Below are 19086 nucleotides of genomic sequence, written 5' to 3'. Positions count from 1 at the left end.
GACATTTATGGTCCACAATTAGTCCTTGTAAGGCGTTATGTGCATGACGTCCATCATGCTGATACCACATGACCATCCACTGAATCAGAGGCACGGCATCTAAGAGAACAGAAAGAGTGTCTTACAAATCAGGCATATTGTCTGCCATTTTGGTTGACACTGACAAAGAAAGGACCAAAAAGTTATCTCCAATAATTCCACACCAAACATTAGCATTCTATGGACATTGATGCTCTACCTGTCAGAGCCATCATGGATTGTTGATGGACCAATAATGCGTATTTCTTATATTGACAATTCCTTTGTTGGAGAATGACACCTCTGTTGGAACTATACCCATGATGTAGTGTTAACCTTCAGAAGCAAAGCATAGTTCCCTTTTGCCTGTACGTTAGCCAAGTCATATATTGACATGTACTCCTGTTAAGGTTTTTACAGCACCAACTGTTGGTAAAATTTTCATTCAAGTTTTTTTTGTTCCATGTTTTTTTTTTTTTTTTTTTTTTTTTTTTTTTTTTTTTTTTTTTTCAATAATATACTGGTAAAATTTGACGTAGTTCTGAGCAATGGTTCTCTCTCTGCTGTGTTTTGAAACTACAACTTTAATTATGGACCATTATATGTGCAGGCTAGTGTCGTGACAGATAGTTTTCAACTTCAATGAGTGTATGAGAAGTGTTTAATAATGGAGCGATTGTAACCAAACACATAAATAAATAAATACATACATAAAGTGTAGGTTGTGGATGAGTTGTTTCTGGAAATTATCAGCAGCTATGGGCCTGCAACATTGTTATCCCCAAGAAAATAGAGATGATTAGTAAGTACTTACTGCTACAGATCATCTAAATCTTGTACAAAATGCACTGAGAGCTAATGACTCTGTGAGAGATGTGCATTGGTAAATCCAGAAACTGATATTGAGTCATTCTAATGACTACTTGAATATATTTGGTTTTCTGTGACATCTGATTAAGGAATGTGTACCTTGTTGAAATGGTTTTCATCTTTCAGAGCACCTCTTTTTCTTTGTAGTTGTACAATCTTCACTTCCCTTCTGTTGTAAATTTTCAGTTTTTTTTTACTCTATGCCCATACTTTTTGTAGTAAATTTCAACTTCTCTGTCACTATTATGCTTATTTTTATGCATTTATGAGTAGGTGTTTTAATCTCCTGATACTATTTAAATTGCATAACTCTTCTTGTTCATCAATTTTAAGCAACAGGAACTGAAAGCGGACACATTTTTGTGTGTTAGGAATCTTGAACATTGAACTTCCTTCTTACTTAACTCTGTGGATTGAGACACTGTGATTAAGAAACCTGTCACCTTTCCAAAAACAGTGAAATATAGATCTACGTGCATCTCTTCAGAAGTAGGGTTTCCTAAATGGAACGGAGCGAGGTGGCACACACTGGACTCGCATTCGGGAGGACAGCGGTTCAATCCCGTCTCCAGCCATCCTGATTAAGGTTTTCAGTGATTTCCCTAAATCGTTTGAGGCAAATGCTGGGATGGTTACTTTGAAAGGGCACGGCCGATTTCCTTCCCAATCCTTCCCTAACCCGAGCTTTCGCTCCGTCTCTAATGATCTCGTTGTCGACGGGACGTTAAACACTAACAACCACCACCACCATCCTAAATGAATGTAGAAATTGTCATTTAAAAAAAGGGCTGCAGTTTATTCCTTCTGATACCTCATTCCATTTTTAATACCTTTGATTTCACTGGAGCATTGAGCTCTAAAAATTCATATACTACTACTTTGCTGTCGCAGCCACCACACAAAATGTCACCGGACTGTTGGGATTTCAGTCAAAGACCTATTATCCTCCTCGAGCATCTCTTGAAGAAAGTGTAATAGTTAAGGAATTGTAGAGAATCACATTGACAATTTAATGATGTCATTAGGATGGCTCAACCTAATTTGTGTGTCAAAGCTGCTCTGATACAAAATGTAACAGGTTTCATATTGTATTGAGTATTGTATTTACGACCTACAGCTGCATTTAATTTGACTATGCTAGGCTGCTCCACTGTCTTGTGTCCATCAGTTGGCAGTCACAGGTGGGTATGGGTGAGCAAACAGCTGAAAAGCAGGCAATCAGGTAGCTGGTCTGTAGCCTACATGATTGTACTTCACCCACTGAACATACAGAGGCTGTGGTGAGCAAGTGACTGGCACATGCTTAGAGCACATGCCAAGGGACACCTGGCAGGTAGTCTATATTACTTGCGTCTGCCTACAAGTGAGCTGAGGGGTCTCCAAGGAGTGCCCTTGACAAATGGGGCAGCATTGGAACAGCCTGATCAATGCTGTGTGTGATATATATATAAAATAGAAAGAAACTTCCACATGGGAAAAATATATTAAGAACAAAGATTCCAAGACTTACCAAGCGGGAAAGTGCCGGTAGATAGGCACAATGAATAAAACACACACACAGAATTTCGAGCTTTCGCAACCGGCGGCTGCTTCGTCAGGAAAGAGGGAAGGAGAGGGAAAGACGAAAGGATGTGGGTTTTAAGGGAGAGGGTAAGGAGTCATTCCAATCCCGGGAGCAGAAAGACTTACCTTAGGGGGGAAAAAGGATAGGTATATACTCGCGCGCGCCCACACACACACACACACACACACACACACACACACACACACACACACACACAAGCAGACTTATTTAAAGGCAAAGAGTAAGAGCAGAGATGTAAGTCGAGGCGTAAGTGTGGAGGCAAAGATGTTGTTGAAAGACAGGTGAGGTATGAGTGGCGGCAACTTGAAATTAGCGGAGATTGAGACCTGGTGGATAACGAGAAGAGAGGATATATTGAAGGGCAAGTTCCCATTTCCCGAGTTCGGATAGGTTGGTGTTGGTGGGAAGTATCCAGAGCACCCACGTGATTTACGAACTGACCTGCCTACACTGTGACTCTTTCTATGTGGGAATGACCAGCAACAAACTGTCCATTCGCATGAATAGACACAGGCAGAGAGTGTTTGTTGGTAATGAGGATCACCCTGTGGCTAAACATGCCTTGGTGCACGGCCAGCACATCTTGGCACAGTGTTACACCGTCCGAGTTATCTGGATACTTCCCACCAACACCAACCTACCCGAACTCCGGAGATGGGAACTTGCCCTTCAATATATCCTCTCTTCTCGTTATCCACCAGGCCTGAATCTCCGCTAAGTTCAAGTTGCCGCCACTCATACCTCACCTGTCATTCAACATCATCTTTGCCTCCACACTTCCACCTTGACTTACATCTCTGCCCATACTCTTTGCCTTTAAATATGTCTGCTTGTGCGTGCGTGCGTGTGTGCGTGCGTTCGTGCGTGCGTGCGTGCATGCGTGCGCAAGTATATACCTATCCTTTTTTCCCCCTAAGGTAAGTCTTTCCGCTCCCGGGATTGGAATGACTCTTTACCCTCTCCCTTAAAACCCACATCCTTTCATCTTTCCTTTTCCTTCCCTCTTTCCTGACGAAGCAGATGCCGGTTGCGAAAGCTCGAAATTCTGTGTGTGTGTTTTATTCATTGTGCCTATCTACCGGCACTTTCCCGCTTGGTAAGTCTTGGAATCTTTGTATATATATATATATATATATATATATATATCTTTGTATATATATATATATATATATATATATATATATATATATATACAAGCTTCCGGAGCTAGTAGCTCCTTCTCCAGGGGCTGAAGGGGAAGGAAGATCGGTGAAGGAAAAGGACTGGAGAGGTCTAAGAAAGGGGGAAGATTTTGGGAAAGTCACCTGGAACTGTAGATCAGGGGAGATTTACCAGATGGAATGAGAAGGAAAGACTTGAACCTGTCTTTCCTTTCCATCCCATCCAGTAATTCTCCACTGGCCCGCAGTTCTGGGCGACTTTCTCGAAATTTACACCATTTCATAGACCTCTCCAGTACTTTTCCTTCACCCCTCTTCCTTCCACTTCAACCCTTCTGCCTCAGGGAAGAGCCACTGACTCCAAAAATTCGCCTAATTGTAACCTTCTTCTATGCATGGGTTCTGCCGCTGCTTGGTGAGTAGTCCTTTAAATAAAGGTTGTAGTAACAGATTGACCTGTTCGCATTCACACCATATTAAGCGGATTTTTTTTGCCATAAAAATTAAAACTGCAAGACAAATTCAGAAAACCTATATTAAATTATGGCTAAGTCTCCAGTATTGTGATGCATATCACCCATGACCCCAACCCCACTGCCCATCACCCAAAACCTGTGAACAATAACCCACACTCCGTAAACATCCTAAACTATGAAAAATGGGAAGGTGGATCCAATATATGATCTTTACCCATACCTCTGCATTTCTTCATGAAGAGTTTGCATTGGAGTCTTTTCTTTCTTCAGACCTACACTATGTGATCAAAAGTATCTGGACACCTGGCTTAAAATGACACCCTCCATCAGTAATGCTGGAATTTAATATGGTATTGGCCCGCCCTTAGCCTTGATAACTGCTTCCACTCTCACAGGCATACATTCAATCAGGTGCTGGAAGGTTTCTTTGGAAATGGTGCCCATTCTTCACGGAGTGCTACACTGAAAGAGGTATCCATGTTGGTCAGTGAGGCCTGAATTTCAAAACATCCCAAAGGTGTTCTATAGGATTTAGGTCAGGACTCTGTGCAGACCAGTCCATTACAGGAATGTTATTGTCATGTAACCACTCTGGCTGTACATTATGAACATTGAAAGATGCAAATCACTATCCACGGATTGGTCTTCAACAGTGGTAAGTGAGAAGATGCTTAAAACATCAATATAAGCCTCAGCTGTAATAGTGCCACGCAAAACAACAAGGGGTGTAAGGCAGCTTCATGAAAAACGCGACCACACCATAACACCAACGCCTCCGAATTTTATTGTTGGCACTGCACACGCTGGCAGATGACATTCTGCAGGCATTTGCCATACCCTCACCCTGCCATCAGATCGCCACATTGTGTACTGTGATTCGTCAGTCCACACAACATTCTTCCACTGTTCAATCGTCCAATGTTTATGCGCCTTACACAAAGCGAGGTGTCGTTTGGCATTTACCAGCATGATGTGTGGCTTATGAGTAGCTGCTCAACCATGAAATCAAAGTTTTCTCACCTCCTGCCTAACTGTCATAGTACTTGCAGTGGATCCTGATGTAGTTCAGAATTCCTTTGTGATGGTCTGAGCAGATGTCTGTCTATTACACATTACTACCCCTCAAGATTCGGCAGTCTCTGTCAGTCAACAGACGAGGTCAGCCTGTATGCTTTTCTTCTGTATGTGTCCCTTCACATTTCCACATCACCATCTCATCAGAAACAGTTGATCTAGGGATGTTTAGGAGTGTGGAAATCTCCCATACAGACATGTGACACGAGTGACACCCAATCAACTGATCACATTTGAAGTCAGTGAGTTCTGCAGAGTGCCCTATTCTGCTCTCTTACGATGTCTAATGACTACTGAGATTGCTGATATGGAGTACCTGGCAGTAGGTGACAGCACAATGCACCTAATACGAAAAACATATTTTGTGAACGTATTGTTGTGGCCAAGATAGACATGAAGCCCACACCTACGACAGTAGTACAAGTCTATATGACAACTAGCTCTGCAGATGATGAAGAAATTGGAGAAATGTATGATGAGATAAAAGAGATTATTCAGATAGTGAAGGGAGGCGAAAATTTAATAGTGAAGGGTGACTGGAATTCGATAGTAGGAAAAGGAAGAGAAGGAAACGTAGTAGGTGAACATGGATTAGGGGTAAGAAATGAAAGAGGAAGCTGCCTGGTGGAATTTTGCACAGAGCACAACTTAATCACAGCTAACACTTGGTTCAAGAATCATAAAAGAAGGTTGTATACATGGAAGAAGTCTGGAGATACTAGGTTTCAGGTAGATTATATAATGGTAAGACAGAGATTTAGGAACCAGGTTTTAAATTGTAAGACATTTCCAGGGGCAGATGTGGACTCTGACCACAATCTGTTGGTTATGAACTGTAGATTAAACCTGAAGAAACTGCAAAAAGGTGGGAATTTAAGGAAATGGGACCTGGATAAACTGATTAAACCAGAGAGGTTGTGCAGAGTTTCAGGGAGAGCATAAGGGAACGATTGACAAGAATGGGGGAAAGAATTACAGTAGAAGAAGAACGGGTAGCTTTGAGGGATGAAGTAGTGAAGGCAGCAGAGGATCAAGTAGGTAAAAAGATGAGGTCTAATAGAAATCCTTGGGTAACAGAAGAAATATTGGATTTAATTGATGAAATGAGAAAATATAAAAATGCAGTAAATGGAGCAGGCAAAAAGGAATACAAATGTCTCAAAAATGAGATTGACAGGAAGTGCAAGATGGCTAAGCAGCCATGGCTAGAGGACAAATGTAAGGATGTAGAGGCTTATCTCACTAGGGGGTAAGATAGATACTGCCTACAGGAAAATTAAAGAGACCTTTGGAGAAAAGAGAACCACATGCATGAATATCAAGAGCTTAGATGGAAACCCAGTTCTAAGCAAAGAGGGGAAAGCAGAAAGGTGGAAGGAGTATATAGAGGGTGTATAAAAGGGCAATGTACTTGAGGGCACTGTTATAGAAGAGGATGTAGATGAAGATGAAATGAGATATATGATACTGCATGAAGAGTTTGAAAGAGCACTGAAAGACCTGAGTCGAAACAAGGCCCCCGGAGTAGACAACATTCCATTGGAACTACTGACAGCCTTGGGAGAGCCAGTCCTGACAAAACTCTTCCATCTGGTGAGCAAAATGTATGAGACTGGCGAAATACCCTCAGACTTAAAAAAGAATATCATAATTCCAATCCCAAAGAAAGCAGGCGTTGACAGATGTGAAAATTACCGAACTATCAGTTTAATAAGTCACAGCTGCAAAATACTAACACGAATTCTTTACAGACGAATGGAAAGACTGGTAGAAGCTGAACTCGGGGAAGATCAATTTGGGTTCCGTAGAAATATGGGAACACATGAGCCAATACTGACCCTACGACTTATTTTAGAAGCTAGATTAAGACAAGGCAAACCTACGTTTATAACATTTGTAGATTTAGAGAAAGCTTTTGACAATGTTGACTGGAATACTCTTTCAAATTCTGAAGGAGGCAGGGGTAAAATACAAGGAGCGAAAGGCTATTTACAATTTGTACAGAAGCCAGATTGCAGTTAAGAGTTGAGAGGCATGAAAGGGAAGCAGTGGTTGGGAAGGGAGTGAGACAGGGTTGTAGCCTATCCCCGATGTTGTTCAATCTGTATATTGAGCAAGCAGTAAAGGAAAGAAAAATCCATGGAGAAGAAATAAAAACTTTGAGGTTCACAGATGACATTGTAATTCTGTGAGAGACAGCAAAGGACTTGGAAGATCAGGGGAACAGAATGGATAGTGTCTTGAAAGGAGGATATAAGTTGAACATCAACAAAAGCAAAGTGATGATATTGGAATGTAGTCGAATTAAGTCGGGTGATGCAGAGGAAATTAGAGTAGGGAATGACACTTAAGGTAGTAAAGGAGTTTTGCTGTTTGGGGAGCAAAATAACTGATGATGGTCGAAGTAGATAGGATATAAAATATAGACTGGCAATGACAAGGAAAGCGTTTCTGGAGAAGAGAAATTTGTTAACATTGAGTATAGATTTAAGTGTCAGGAAGTTGTTTCTGAAAGTATTTGTATGGAGTGTAGCCATGTATGGAAGTGAAACATGGACGATAAGTAGTTTGGACAGGAAGAGAATAGTAGCTTTCGAAATGTGGTGCTACATAAGAATGCTGAATATTAGATGGATACGTCACATAACTAATGAGGAGGTACTGAATAGGATTGGGGAGAAGAGCACTGATGTTGAGATGTGCGTTGTTTCTGTCATTGAATTTCAGCCTTCATTGCTTGCTTTAAATTCGTTGGAACTTCCCCTGTATCTTAAAGGAGTTGCACAAGGTCTGAATGATGACAAAATACTGGTAATAAACATGGTTGATGATTTGCAGAATCTGTCTATGCCAATTGAAGAGAGGCAGGATTGTAATTTCACTGTCATCTATTTGAATCATATGTTACCGCGATGGAAAAACTACTCCAAAAATTACTATATTTACCTGAATATAAGACAACTCTGAAGGCTCTTTGAGAAAATTTTATTTGTATCGTGTTGTGACCAACCAACTGTTTCACTGATGTGAAGTATCTGCCGTAAAAGTCAACATTAGACCATTTGTTGATAATACAAGAAGTAGTAAAATAAAAAGTAATAGTTATCTCACTTCCTTTTTTACTTATAGTTTGAGCCATTCATCTATTGTATCACTATTTTTAATCATTGTCATCATCACTGCTGTTATTATCTGAGATTGTAGTTTCACGTAATCAATGAGAAGTGAGAGAAAGACAATGTATTTCTATATACAAACAGCAATCAAATTTATAATGTTGGTTGTCATGAATATTTGAGTGTATCACTCCCCCCTCTGGTTTGGGGGTAAGAATAGGCCTGCAGTATTCCTGCCTGTCATTAAGAGGCGACTAAAAGGAATCTCAAACGTTTCGGCCTTTATGTGATGGTCCCCTCTTGGGTTTGACCACCATATTTTAAAATTATTCCGGAGAGTGAGCCAATTGGGGAAGGGCGCCTTACTTGATCCATTGTGTCCATTATGCATTGAGACCTTTAGCCAGTTTATTTGTCGTTGCATTGCAGTTCCGCTCGCTCTCCATCTCTTGGGTGAGGATGCATTGCTGGGTGCGATTTCCGCCATGCACTCTGCAGTGTCACTTCCTGAGTTGACAACGGCCATGGACCACTTACCATCTAATATCCAGCACAGTAGCCAGTCCGTTGTGGTGGGGCTGCCATTTACCCTGTTGGTTGTAGCCCCCTGACGACACGGGTATCACTCTACTGATGCCTGCACCGTTAACTCCCCATGTGTGCCAAGGAGTAGATGCCTCTCTCCCTGGGGCATCGAGACTCCCAGCAGTGGCCATCCTGCCAGATGGCCCTTGCTGCGGCCGGGTGGCGCCCATGGGGAGGCTCCTTGGTCGGAGTAGGTGGCATCAGGGTGGATGACACACAATGAAGCGTGGCACATCTCTTGCTGGTGGCCAACCATCAGCAGTCTCTAAGCGTTTGAGTGCTCACTTTAATGCAAATATGTATGACCCCAAATCGTTCCCCTCCCTGGCCACACCATGGGAGGAATGAAGGGCTATGAATGACAGCGGACATATTCGCCCCAGTATGTAGTCTGTACGAGAGCTGATGAGGAATCCTTTGTGTCCATGAAGACTCAGTTCTTTGTTGAGCATTTAGAGGACAAGTTCGGGGAGGTGGAGGGCTTGTCAAAAATGCATTCCGGGTCAGTCTTGATAAAAACAGCATCCTCTGCCCAGTCACGGGCATTACTCACTTGTAAGCAGCTGGGGGATTTTTCTGTTACTATCACGCCCCATAAAAGCTTAAATATGGTCCAGGGCATTATCTTCCAGAGGGACCTTCTTTTACAGTCCGATGACGAGCTGTGTGCCAACTTAGAATGATGAGGTGTCCATTTCATCCGACGCGTCCACCGGGATCCGAGGGATAATCAGGTTGCCACCAGTGCCTTCATCTTACCACACATTACCCGCGAAGGTGAAGGCTGTGATGTCGAGCCATATATCCCTCTCCCGTTGCGGTGCTTCAAGTGTTGGAAGTTCGGCCTGCGGTGCTTAAAGTGTTGGAAGTTCGGCCATATGTCTTCCTGCTGTGCTTCCAGCCTCATATGTCGCAATTGTGGTCATCCATCCCATCCCAAAACTCCATGTGCCCCGCCTCCCATCTGTGTCAGCTGTGGAGAGCACCATCCCCCTTGTCGCCGGACTGTAAGATTCTACAGAAGGAACAGAAAATAATGGAATACAAGATCCTGGATGACTGACCTACACTGAGGCTAAACAGAAATTTGAACGGCTTCATCCCGTGCAAATGACTTCATCTTATGCTGCCACTGTCACTCGTGTTACAGCTCCTTCCGTTGCACCACATACAATCAGCTCTCAGAACTGAAGGAGCACACCTGCCCCCTTGATGGTGGAAGGCACTTCTCTCCCTGTTGCTCCTGCACCACCTACCTCGGGAGCAACACCCCCCCCCCCCCCCCTCCCTCCCAGACCATTGGGGACACCAGTCCCCACTTCTAAGCTGGAGAAACGTATGTCATCTCTCACTTGGAAGGGATCCCTTGGCTCACTCCCTTCCCAGGTTCCTACCAGTGGTCAACCAGACACCCACCAGGGGTCGAAGAAGCCCTAGGTAGCTGGTCGTAGGGCTTCACGGTCTTTTGATTCAGTACCGGCAACTGAGTCAAAGAAGCCCTTCCAGCAAGGGCAACCAAAGGAACAGCGTGAGAAATCGAAATTGAAGACCCCTAAGACCAAGGAAATTGCAGTGGCACCTGCTCCACCGCTACCTACAAGCTCTGTGTCTGAGGATCCAGTGGAGATTCTGGCGTCCACTGAGGACCTAGATCTCACCGGTCCCTCAGACATGATGGATGTCACTCCCGTCGGTACTCAATCGGTGGCAGCAAGTGACCCAGTGGCATGATCTGCCTCCTCAGTCCCTTCACGACTTTCTCGGCCATGGACAATTTCATCCTCCAGTGGAACGACAGTGGTTTTTTCCACCATCTTGCTCCAACAACTTCTCAGCCTTCACCCTTTCCTCTTCATTGCTCTTCAGGAAACTTGGTTTCCGGTGATGCGAACCCTTGCCCTCTGTGGCTAGTGGGGTTATTAAAAGAAGCGGGCAGCTTATGATAGGGTATCTGGTGGCATCTGCATATGTGTCCTTCACTCTCTTTATAGCGAATCTGTCCCTCTACAAACACCTTTAGAGGCTGTCACTATTCATTTGTACGCCTCAGGCTGATACTGTCTGCAGTCTCTATCTTCCACCGTATGGTAATGTCCTGCAGCGTGTCCTGGCTGCGCTGGTAGCCCAGTTGCCACCACATTTTCTGTTATTGGACGACTTCAATGCCCAGAACCCTCTGTGGGGTGGATCAGTGGCAACATGCCGAGGCAGCATCATTGAGCAAGTATTGGCACAGCTCGACCTTTCTCTTTTAAATACTGGTGTCTTCACACATTTCAGTGTGGCGCATGCCACGTAATCGGCCATTGACCTTTCGATCTGCAGCCCTAGCCTATTACCATCTGTGCAATGGAGTGTGCATGATGACTTGTGTGGTAGTGACAACTTCCCGATCTTTCTGTCATTGCCACAGCGTCACCTCTTCTGAGTGCCCATGCAGATGGGCTATGAATAACGCTGACTGGGACTTGTTCACCTCCACTGCCACTATTGAACCACTTTCCAATGCTGCCATTGATGCTGTGGCTCACTCGGTCACCACCAGCATAGTTACTGCCGCAGAATCTGCCATTCCCTGTTCTTCTGGGTCCCCTCAGCAGAGGACTATGCCTTGGTGGTCTCCCGGGATTGCTGAGGTGATTAAAGATTGCAGGCAGGCACTCCAGCGTCACAAGCGGCATCCCTCATTGGCACACCTCAAGGCCTTTAAACGGCTCTGTGCGTAAGCCTGCTGCCTCATTCGCAAATGCAAGCAGAAGTGCTGGGAAAGGTATGTCTCCACAGTTAGCCTCCATTCCTCTCCTCCGCAGATTTAGGCCAAGGTTAGGCGATTCTATGGCTATCGGACCCCTGTCAGCTTACATGCACTTTCACTGAATGGAGCAGTCTGTACTGGCTCCGACACTATTGCAAACCGCTTAGCGGAGCATTTTGCTCAGAGTTCCACTTCTGCAAATTACCCACTGGCCTTCTGCTCCCTGAAAGAGCGGTTGGAACGTCAGAGCCTTTCATTTCATACTCGCCACCCTGAATCGTACAATTCCAAAGTGCCCTAGCCACTTGTTCTTATATGGCTCCCGGGCCAGGTCACATCTATTGTCAGATGCTCAAGTATCTCTTAGTGGACTGCCAGTGACGCCTCTTAGACCTTTTCAACTGTATCTGGGTTGAGGGTGAGTTCCTGTCGCAATGGCGGGAAACCATCGTAATCCCTGTGTTGAAACCTGGCAACAACGCAATGGAGGTGGACAGCTACCAGCCCATTAGCCTCACCAACGTTCTTTGCAAGTTGTTCGAAAGCATGGTGAGCCGGAGGTTGAGTTGGCTACTTGAGACTCGGGGCCTTCTGGCTCTGTCTTTTTTGACATGCGGAAGGCATGCGATATGAATGGCTACATCACCTCCTCTCTACGCTTCATGGTTGGAGTCTTTGGGGTCCACTCCCGATTTTCATACAAAATTTTCTGTTGCATCTTTCCTTCCGTGTGCAAGTTCCGGCCTCCCATAGTTCCTCCTGAGTTCGGGAGAATGGGGTACTGCAAGGATCTGTCTTAAGTGTCTACCTCTTTTTAATTGCAATTAATGGGCTCACTGTGGCGGTGGGAAGCCTGTCTCGGCTTCCTTGTATGCTGACGACTTCTGCCTATGCTTTAGCTCCACTGGCATTGCAGGTGCAGGGTGCTATCCACAAGGCACAGTCTTGGGTGTAGTGCATGGCTTCCAGTTTTTGGCTGCCAAGACCTGCGTTATGCATTTCTGCCGGTAATTCAGTCCCTGCTAGATTATGGACGCCTGGCTTACGGTTCAGCATCCCATTCCACATTGCAGTTGCTGGACCCCATCCTGCAGAGCGGGATCCGACTCGCCACTGGAGCTTTCCGGACAAACCCTGTCAACCACATACATGTGGAGGCAGGTGTCCTTCCATTGCGGTTCCGGCGCCAACGATTACTGGCCACTTATGCTACACATGTTTGTAGCTTGCCTGGGCATCCCATTTTCGTCTCCTGTTCCCTGAGTCAGTCATCCATCAAGAGCAGAAGGTACTTCGCACCTGGGGTGAAGAATGGCGCACCCTTCCTTCACCCAACATACTTCGGGCCATCAAGGAGGATATGCGTGCATGGCACTCCTCCTTGCAGGTATCTTGCAGGGGCTCTGTTGTCCTCTGCCGGCTGCGCATTGGCCACACCTGGATAACACACAGCTATTCATTATGCTGCGAGGACCTATCTTTATGTCGCTGCGGGTCAGCTTTGACGGTGGTCCACATCTTGTTGGACTGCTCACTTTTGCCTCTACCTAGGCAGACGTTTGTGCTGCCTGATGTGCTTCCTGCACTTTTATCAGATGATGTTGTGATGGCTGATTTAGTTTTGAGTTTTAATCATGCAGGTGGCTTTTATCGCTTGATCTATGTTTTTGTCCTTTCTTTTTGTGTTGAGTCTGGCCTTTGGCCTACGATTTTGGACTGGGGTTTTTAGTGTGTTTCTTGGTGGTTGGCTTTTCTTTTTTTTGTTTCTATGGTCGGCCAACCACTGTCACACTCGGCGTGATTTTAATTCCTTTTTTCTGGTCTCTGTCTGTGTCTTTTTTGTCCTGTGTCGTCTCTTGTAATCTTCATTGTTTGTTTTTATTCTTTATGGGTGTTTAAAGTTTGTGAAAAAAGCGATCAATGTCCCTAGTAGTGTGGTCCCTTCAATCCCACAAACCAACCAACCAACCAGTTGTCACATCATCGCTTTCTTCTTGGCCAGAAACATCCAGTGAAGTGCTTGCCCCCTTCAAGTGCTGAGATACTTGAGTATTAGAAAAATTCATTTAGGCTGTGATCATTGTATTTGTGACTGATAAACAAATCTTTATACCACATAATAATAATGTGATAACATGTAATATTAGTATTGCAACTGAAGGCTGCTCCACTTGTGCTTTTGCTATATTAATTGAGAAAGATAATCTGTTTGAGAATGTTACAGTCCTAGTCAGACCCTAACCCCCCCCCCCCCCCCCCCCCCCACCCCTCCCCCTTTCACCATCTATTTCGCTGCTTGTATCCATAGCTACCTTCTAGCTGATTTCTCATTGCCCTCAGATGTCTTTGTGACACCCTTTGGTGAGAGATATTTTGTGATTCACACAGTCTGAAGCTGTAGGAAGATTGCAAAATATACCAAGTGAAATTTTTTGTCTAGGGATTCCAGTACATTATTTGTGAAAGAAAATGGGAATACATTTCTAACTTGAGAACTTTCTTGAACTTGGTCAAGAGAGAGGTGAGACAGTAGTTTATGGCTTTTCTTGTAATATGTAGCATGTCTCAGGAAATTGTGATCTCTGTTGGTATAATGAATGAAAATTTCTGCCTGAATCACTGATTTTTGTTAATGGTGACTGATTTTGATCTGGCTGGGCCTACACACACACACACACACACACACACACACACACACACACACACACACACAGTGTATATCTGAGAAAAGAGTCAACCCATCTGGAATCCGATATTAATCATATATTGTAATTTGCGATGGATCTGTTAAACCACTTACAGTGTTAATTTATTTTGTTTCAGCTGTAGACGATACAAAATTAGATTATCTGAAATATATAACATTTCTTCATATTTCAGGTATTATGAAGGTGCAAATATGTTTTGTTTCAGTTGTATCTAGCTTGGAACTTTGGGATTTATACATCACCAATTGTAGCTGCAATATTGCACAGGAAAGGCTTATTTGTTGTTGATGGAGTGCTCACAATAGCCAAGTTTATTACTGGTCTTGGACTCGTACTAGTTGCATCTTACTTCATTCGTGGTATTGGCAGGGCCAATAATCAGCAGTACATAAGATTTGTGAGGGCCTTAAATGCAGCAAAAAATGATTACAACAAAGACACAAAGGTTGGTATTATTGAATATTGACACACAGTTGCCACTACTTCGTATTAGGTGTAATATTTTTATATGGATTATTTGTTTCGTTTCAGAAAGCTTTATCAGCATATGACTTCGATTTCTATGCATGCCCAGTTGACTTCCGATGGACTGAAGTTGTTGGGTAGGTTTGCAAAAAATTATATTAATGTGGTTCTCAAAACATTGTTACAAAAGTTAAGATATGTTAATAGAAAAAAATTAACAGAGGGTTTCTATGGGATAATTAACATACATTATAATGTGATGGTAGTAATGATGGAGGCACTAGTTTACTGACATCCACCATATTGTTTAAGTGCAGTAGCAATCTTCAGTAGCACACACTGTTCCACTGCCAATTTAAAATAGTTAGAAAGGTGCTACTGCCACGACTGAATGGCACCACACGTACATACTTTCCTGTTCCACCTATTTTTTGAGAGACTGTATACCCCAGTCATTATTATCTTGCTCTTTAATCTTTACTCAAACTATGTTATGCGAATAATAATATTGTTTTTGTGAAATACCACTTACCTAAGACAAGGGAGTAGCTTTTTCTTGATAAGTTAAGCATAATTCTTCAGGTAGTTTACATTTATACTCACTGTGGATCTCCTAAAGAATATGGTTGGTCACAGCTCTAGCAACACACATTTGCATCATCAGTCATAGCGTAGCTACTAGCATGGCCTCTCAAGCAGGGCAGACCTCAGCAGAGGGCCTTGACAAAGTGTCCCACAAGTTGTGAAAGGGAGGACAGTTTTATCTCCCATGGTGCTCCTCCAGCAGTGGTTTGGTACGGGCACAGCAACGACTCTGGATTTCCTAAGCTGGAGACTGGCCAGTGCTGCCAGACTACTTCTCCTGTAAAGTAAGAAGGCATACACACCAGATAGATAGATAGATAGATGCACTCCTGGAAATGGAAAAAAGAACACATTGACACCGGTGTGTCAGACCCACCATACTTGCTCCGGACACAGGGAGGGGGCTGTACAAGCAATGATCACACGCACGGCACAGCGGACACACAGGAACCACGGTGTTGGCCGTCGAATGGCGCTAGCTGCGCAGCATTTGTGCACCGCCGCCGTCAGTGTCAGCCAGTTTGCCGTGGCATACGGAGCTCCATCGCAGTCTTTAACACTGGTAGCATGCCGTGACAGCGTGGACGTGAACCGTATGTGCAGTTGACGGACTTTGAGCGAGTGCGTATAGTGGGCATGCGGGAGGCCGGGTGGACGTACCGCCAAATTGCTCAACACGTGGGGCGTGAGGTCTCCACAGTACATCGATGTTGTCGCCAGTGGTCGGTGGAAGGTGCATGTGCCCGTCGACCTGGGACCGGACCGCAGCGACGCACGGATGCACGCCAAGACCGTAGGATCCTACGCAGTGCCGTAGGGGACCTCACCGCCACTTCCCAGCAAATTAGGGACACTGTTGCTCCTGGGGTATCGGCGAGGACCATTCGCAACCGTCTCCATGAAGCTGGGCTACGGTCCCGCACACCGTTAGGCCGTCTTCCGCTCATGCCCCAACATCGTGCAGCCCGCCTCCAGTGGTGTCGCGACAGGCGTGAATGGAGGGACGAATGGAGACGTGTCGTCTTCAGCGATGAGAGTCGCTTCTGCCTTGGTGCCAATGATGGTCGTATGCGTGTTTGGCGCCATGCAGGTGAGCGCCACAATCAGGACTGCATACGACCGAGGCACACAGGGCCAACACCCGGCATCATGGTGTGGGGAGCGATCTCCTACACTGGCCGTACACCTCTGGTGATCGTCGAGGGGACACTGAATAGTGCACGGTACATCCAAACCATCATCGAACCCATCATTCTACCATTCTTAGACCGACAAGGGAACTTGCTGTTCCAACAGGACAATGCACGTCCACATGTATCCCGTGCCACCCAAGGTGCTCTAGGAGGTGTAAGGCAACTACCCTGTCCAGCAAGATCTCCGGATCTGTCCCCCATTGAGCATGTTTGTGACTGGATGAAGCGTCGTCTCACACGGTCTGCACGTCCAGCACGAACGCTGGTCCAACTGAGGCGCCAGGTGGAAATGGCATGGCAAGCCATTCCATAGGACTACATCCAGCATCTCTACGATCGTCTCCATGGGAGAATAGCAGCCTGCATTGCTGCGAAAGTTGGATATACACTGTACTAGTGCCGACATTGTGCATGCTGTGTTGCCTGTGTCTATGTGCCTGTGGTTCTGTGAATGTGATCATGTGATGTATCTGACCCCAGGAATGTGTCAATAAAGTTTCCCCTTCCTGGGACAATGAATTCACGGTGTTCTTATTTCAATTTCCAGGAGTGTAGATAGATAGAGAGAGAGAGAGAGAGAGAGAGAGAGAGAGAGAGAGAGAGAGAGAGAACACAGTCTCAAAATGTGTGCTTGTTGATAGGGTGTTTGGCAGAACAGTCTCTGTCATGCAACCTCTGTGGCACATGCCACTCAGTAGTTTTACAAGGCTCCTTCATGCATACGGGACTCCGCATGGGTCTATATTTGTTTCCCTAGTGGGATCCCTAAGGAGTTGCGTTAACTTGCATCTGCACTTGATAAGACGCATGCAGTTCAGATACTACTTACACCCACCCAACAAAGAGAGCTCAGTTGGTCATTCTGCCCAAGTAATAGTCTCAGAATTTTGGTAACATGGTACTAGTCTTCTGTATTACTTACATCATAACCAAGAGAGCAAGCAGAACCTTTGACAACAGTAGCATACATAATGGCCTTGCAGATAATGTAGTGCAACTGGATGTAACAAGGACTTTCACTCTCTGTCAGATTGCTTTCTGCGGCAATCATGAATCTAAAATATAATCCTTCTCAGGGCACGCCTTTAAATGAAAAACCTAAAACAAAATATTTGAGGCCACAAATTCAGAACAAGTTGACACAACTGTTAAATTATTGTGTTTTGGAGTGGATCTTCAGTGAAATTAACAGCAGCCATTCTTTCTGCTTTTTGTAGGCACGACACTGATGTATCAAGAAAGGAACAACTTAGTGCTGTTGTCAAATATTTGCACTTATATTTAAGCAAACTAGATACAAAAGGAGTTTGAAATAAAGAAATCGCTTTTAGGGTGCCATGAGGTAAGAGGCTATGATGCTGATAGTTACAGAAAAGAAATAGTAAATGATTTAGGGAAGATGAATATACTGCTGGATCAGTACAGAAGTAACAAAATGGTGGTGGTGCACCTATAAGTGGCAAATACTCAGATTTGCACTCAAGAATTAAAGCATGGGTCCCAAACGCTGAATTCATACATCATTCAACACGCAATTTCTGTTTGTACTAAATGAATGTAGTGGAAATGCAACATATTTACAAGAAAGTACAATGTATTCGTGTTTTCTGTAGTGATTCTGTGCTTAGGTGGTAACAAATGAACAAAACTGTTGCAACTATCAGGTGTGTTAAGACTTCAAACTGTGCCCAACGAGATGGTCTTCCAGATCTGGTTCATTGTTACTAGTAAAACAGAATTTCATACACGCCATAGTTACACCACTGTTTAAGGACTTCTATAGTCATGTGTTGGGTGGTATTGCAGGGTCCTTAAAAAGTATTAAATGACTTCATAATGGAACACATCTAATAGAAACTGCCACAACGTGCTAAGTGTCTAAGCTTCTGGGATGCAAAGTCTTAGAAGACTGCCCTGTTATGGCTGAGTTGCACAACATCCTTAACTTTGTAAAAGTGTGATTACGTGCTCTGATATAATGGAGATGGAACATGAGGAGTTATGTGAAGAATGGAGAAATGGGGTTCTCACAGAAATGCGGAACTGTATGAGGAGAGTTAATGGCACATCGGAAAAATGGCAACATTTATCCAAACCTTCAACACTCAAAAGTTACCCAAATATATTCTTACAGACTATATGTCGTTTTAAAGGTGTGACTGTTTTTTCCCTACCCAATGTGCTGTTTCAAATGTCAAAGATTCAATCATACTACTATCACATATAACAGAAAGGCTACATATAGAAATTGCGGAGGCTCATGAATTGGGTGGCTCTTGTACACTTATTCCAAATGGTACAGCATGACCTGGAAAAAGGTGAACTTTTGAAATACTTAGTGGTCGGCATATACAGTTGGCAGCACTGTGGAACCGGAACCTCGAGCTGCAGACAATCTCTTCATTTAGTAATCATGGATCAATGTAATGGTTACCAGTACGTTTTTGGCGTAAAAATGTTTTACAAAAACCACGGTAGTTTGGAAATTGCGCAGTG

General features: G+C 44.2%; 1 protein-coding gene across 1 annotated transcript in view; it reads left to right on the top strand.

Moving 5' to 3' along the window:
• The window catches only part of LOC126365921 (phosphatidylserine lipase ABHD16A), a 202930-nt gene that overhangs the window by 8084 nt on the left and 175760 nt on the right, over nt 1-19086 (top strand). The window contains exons 3-4 of the mRNA XM_050008672.1: nt 14553-14792; nt 14879-14949. Of these exons, the coding sequence (XP_049864629.1) occupies nt 14553-14792; nt 14879-14949 (311 nt within the window). The remainder of the gene's footprint in view (nt 1-14552; nt 14793-14878; nt 14950-19086) is intronic.

The sequence above is a fragment of the Schistocerca gregaria genome, chromosome 4 (assembly GCF_023897955.1).
Source record: "Schistocerca gregaria isolate iqSchGreg1 chromosome 4, iqSchGreg1.2, whole genome shotgun sequence".
Lineage (NCBI taxonomy): Eukaryota > Metazoa > Arthropoda > Insecta > Orthoptera > Acrididae > Schistocerca > Schistocerca gregaria.
This window is presented reverse-complemented; position numbering and strand designations above follow the sequence as displayed.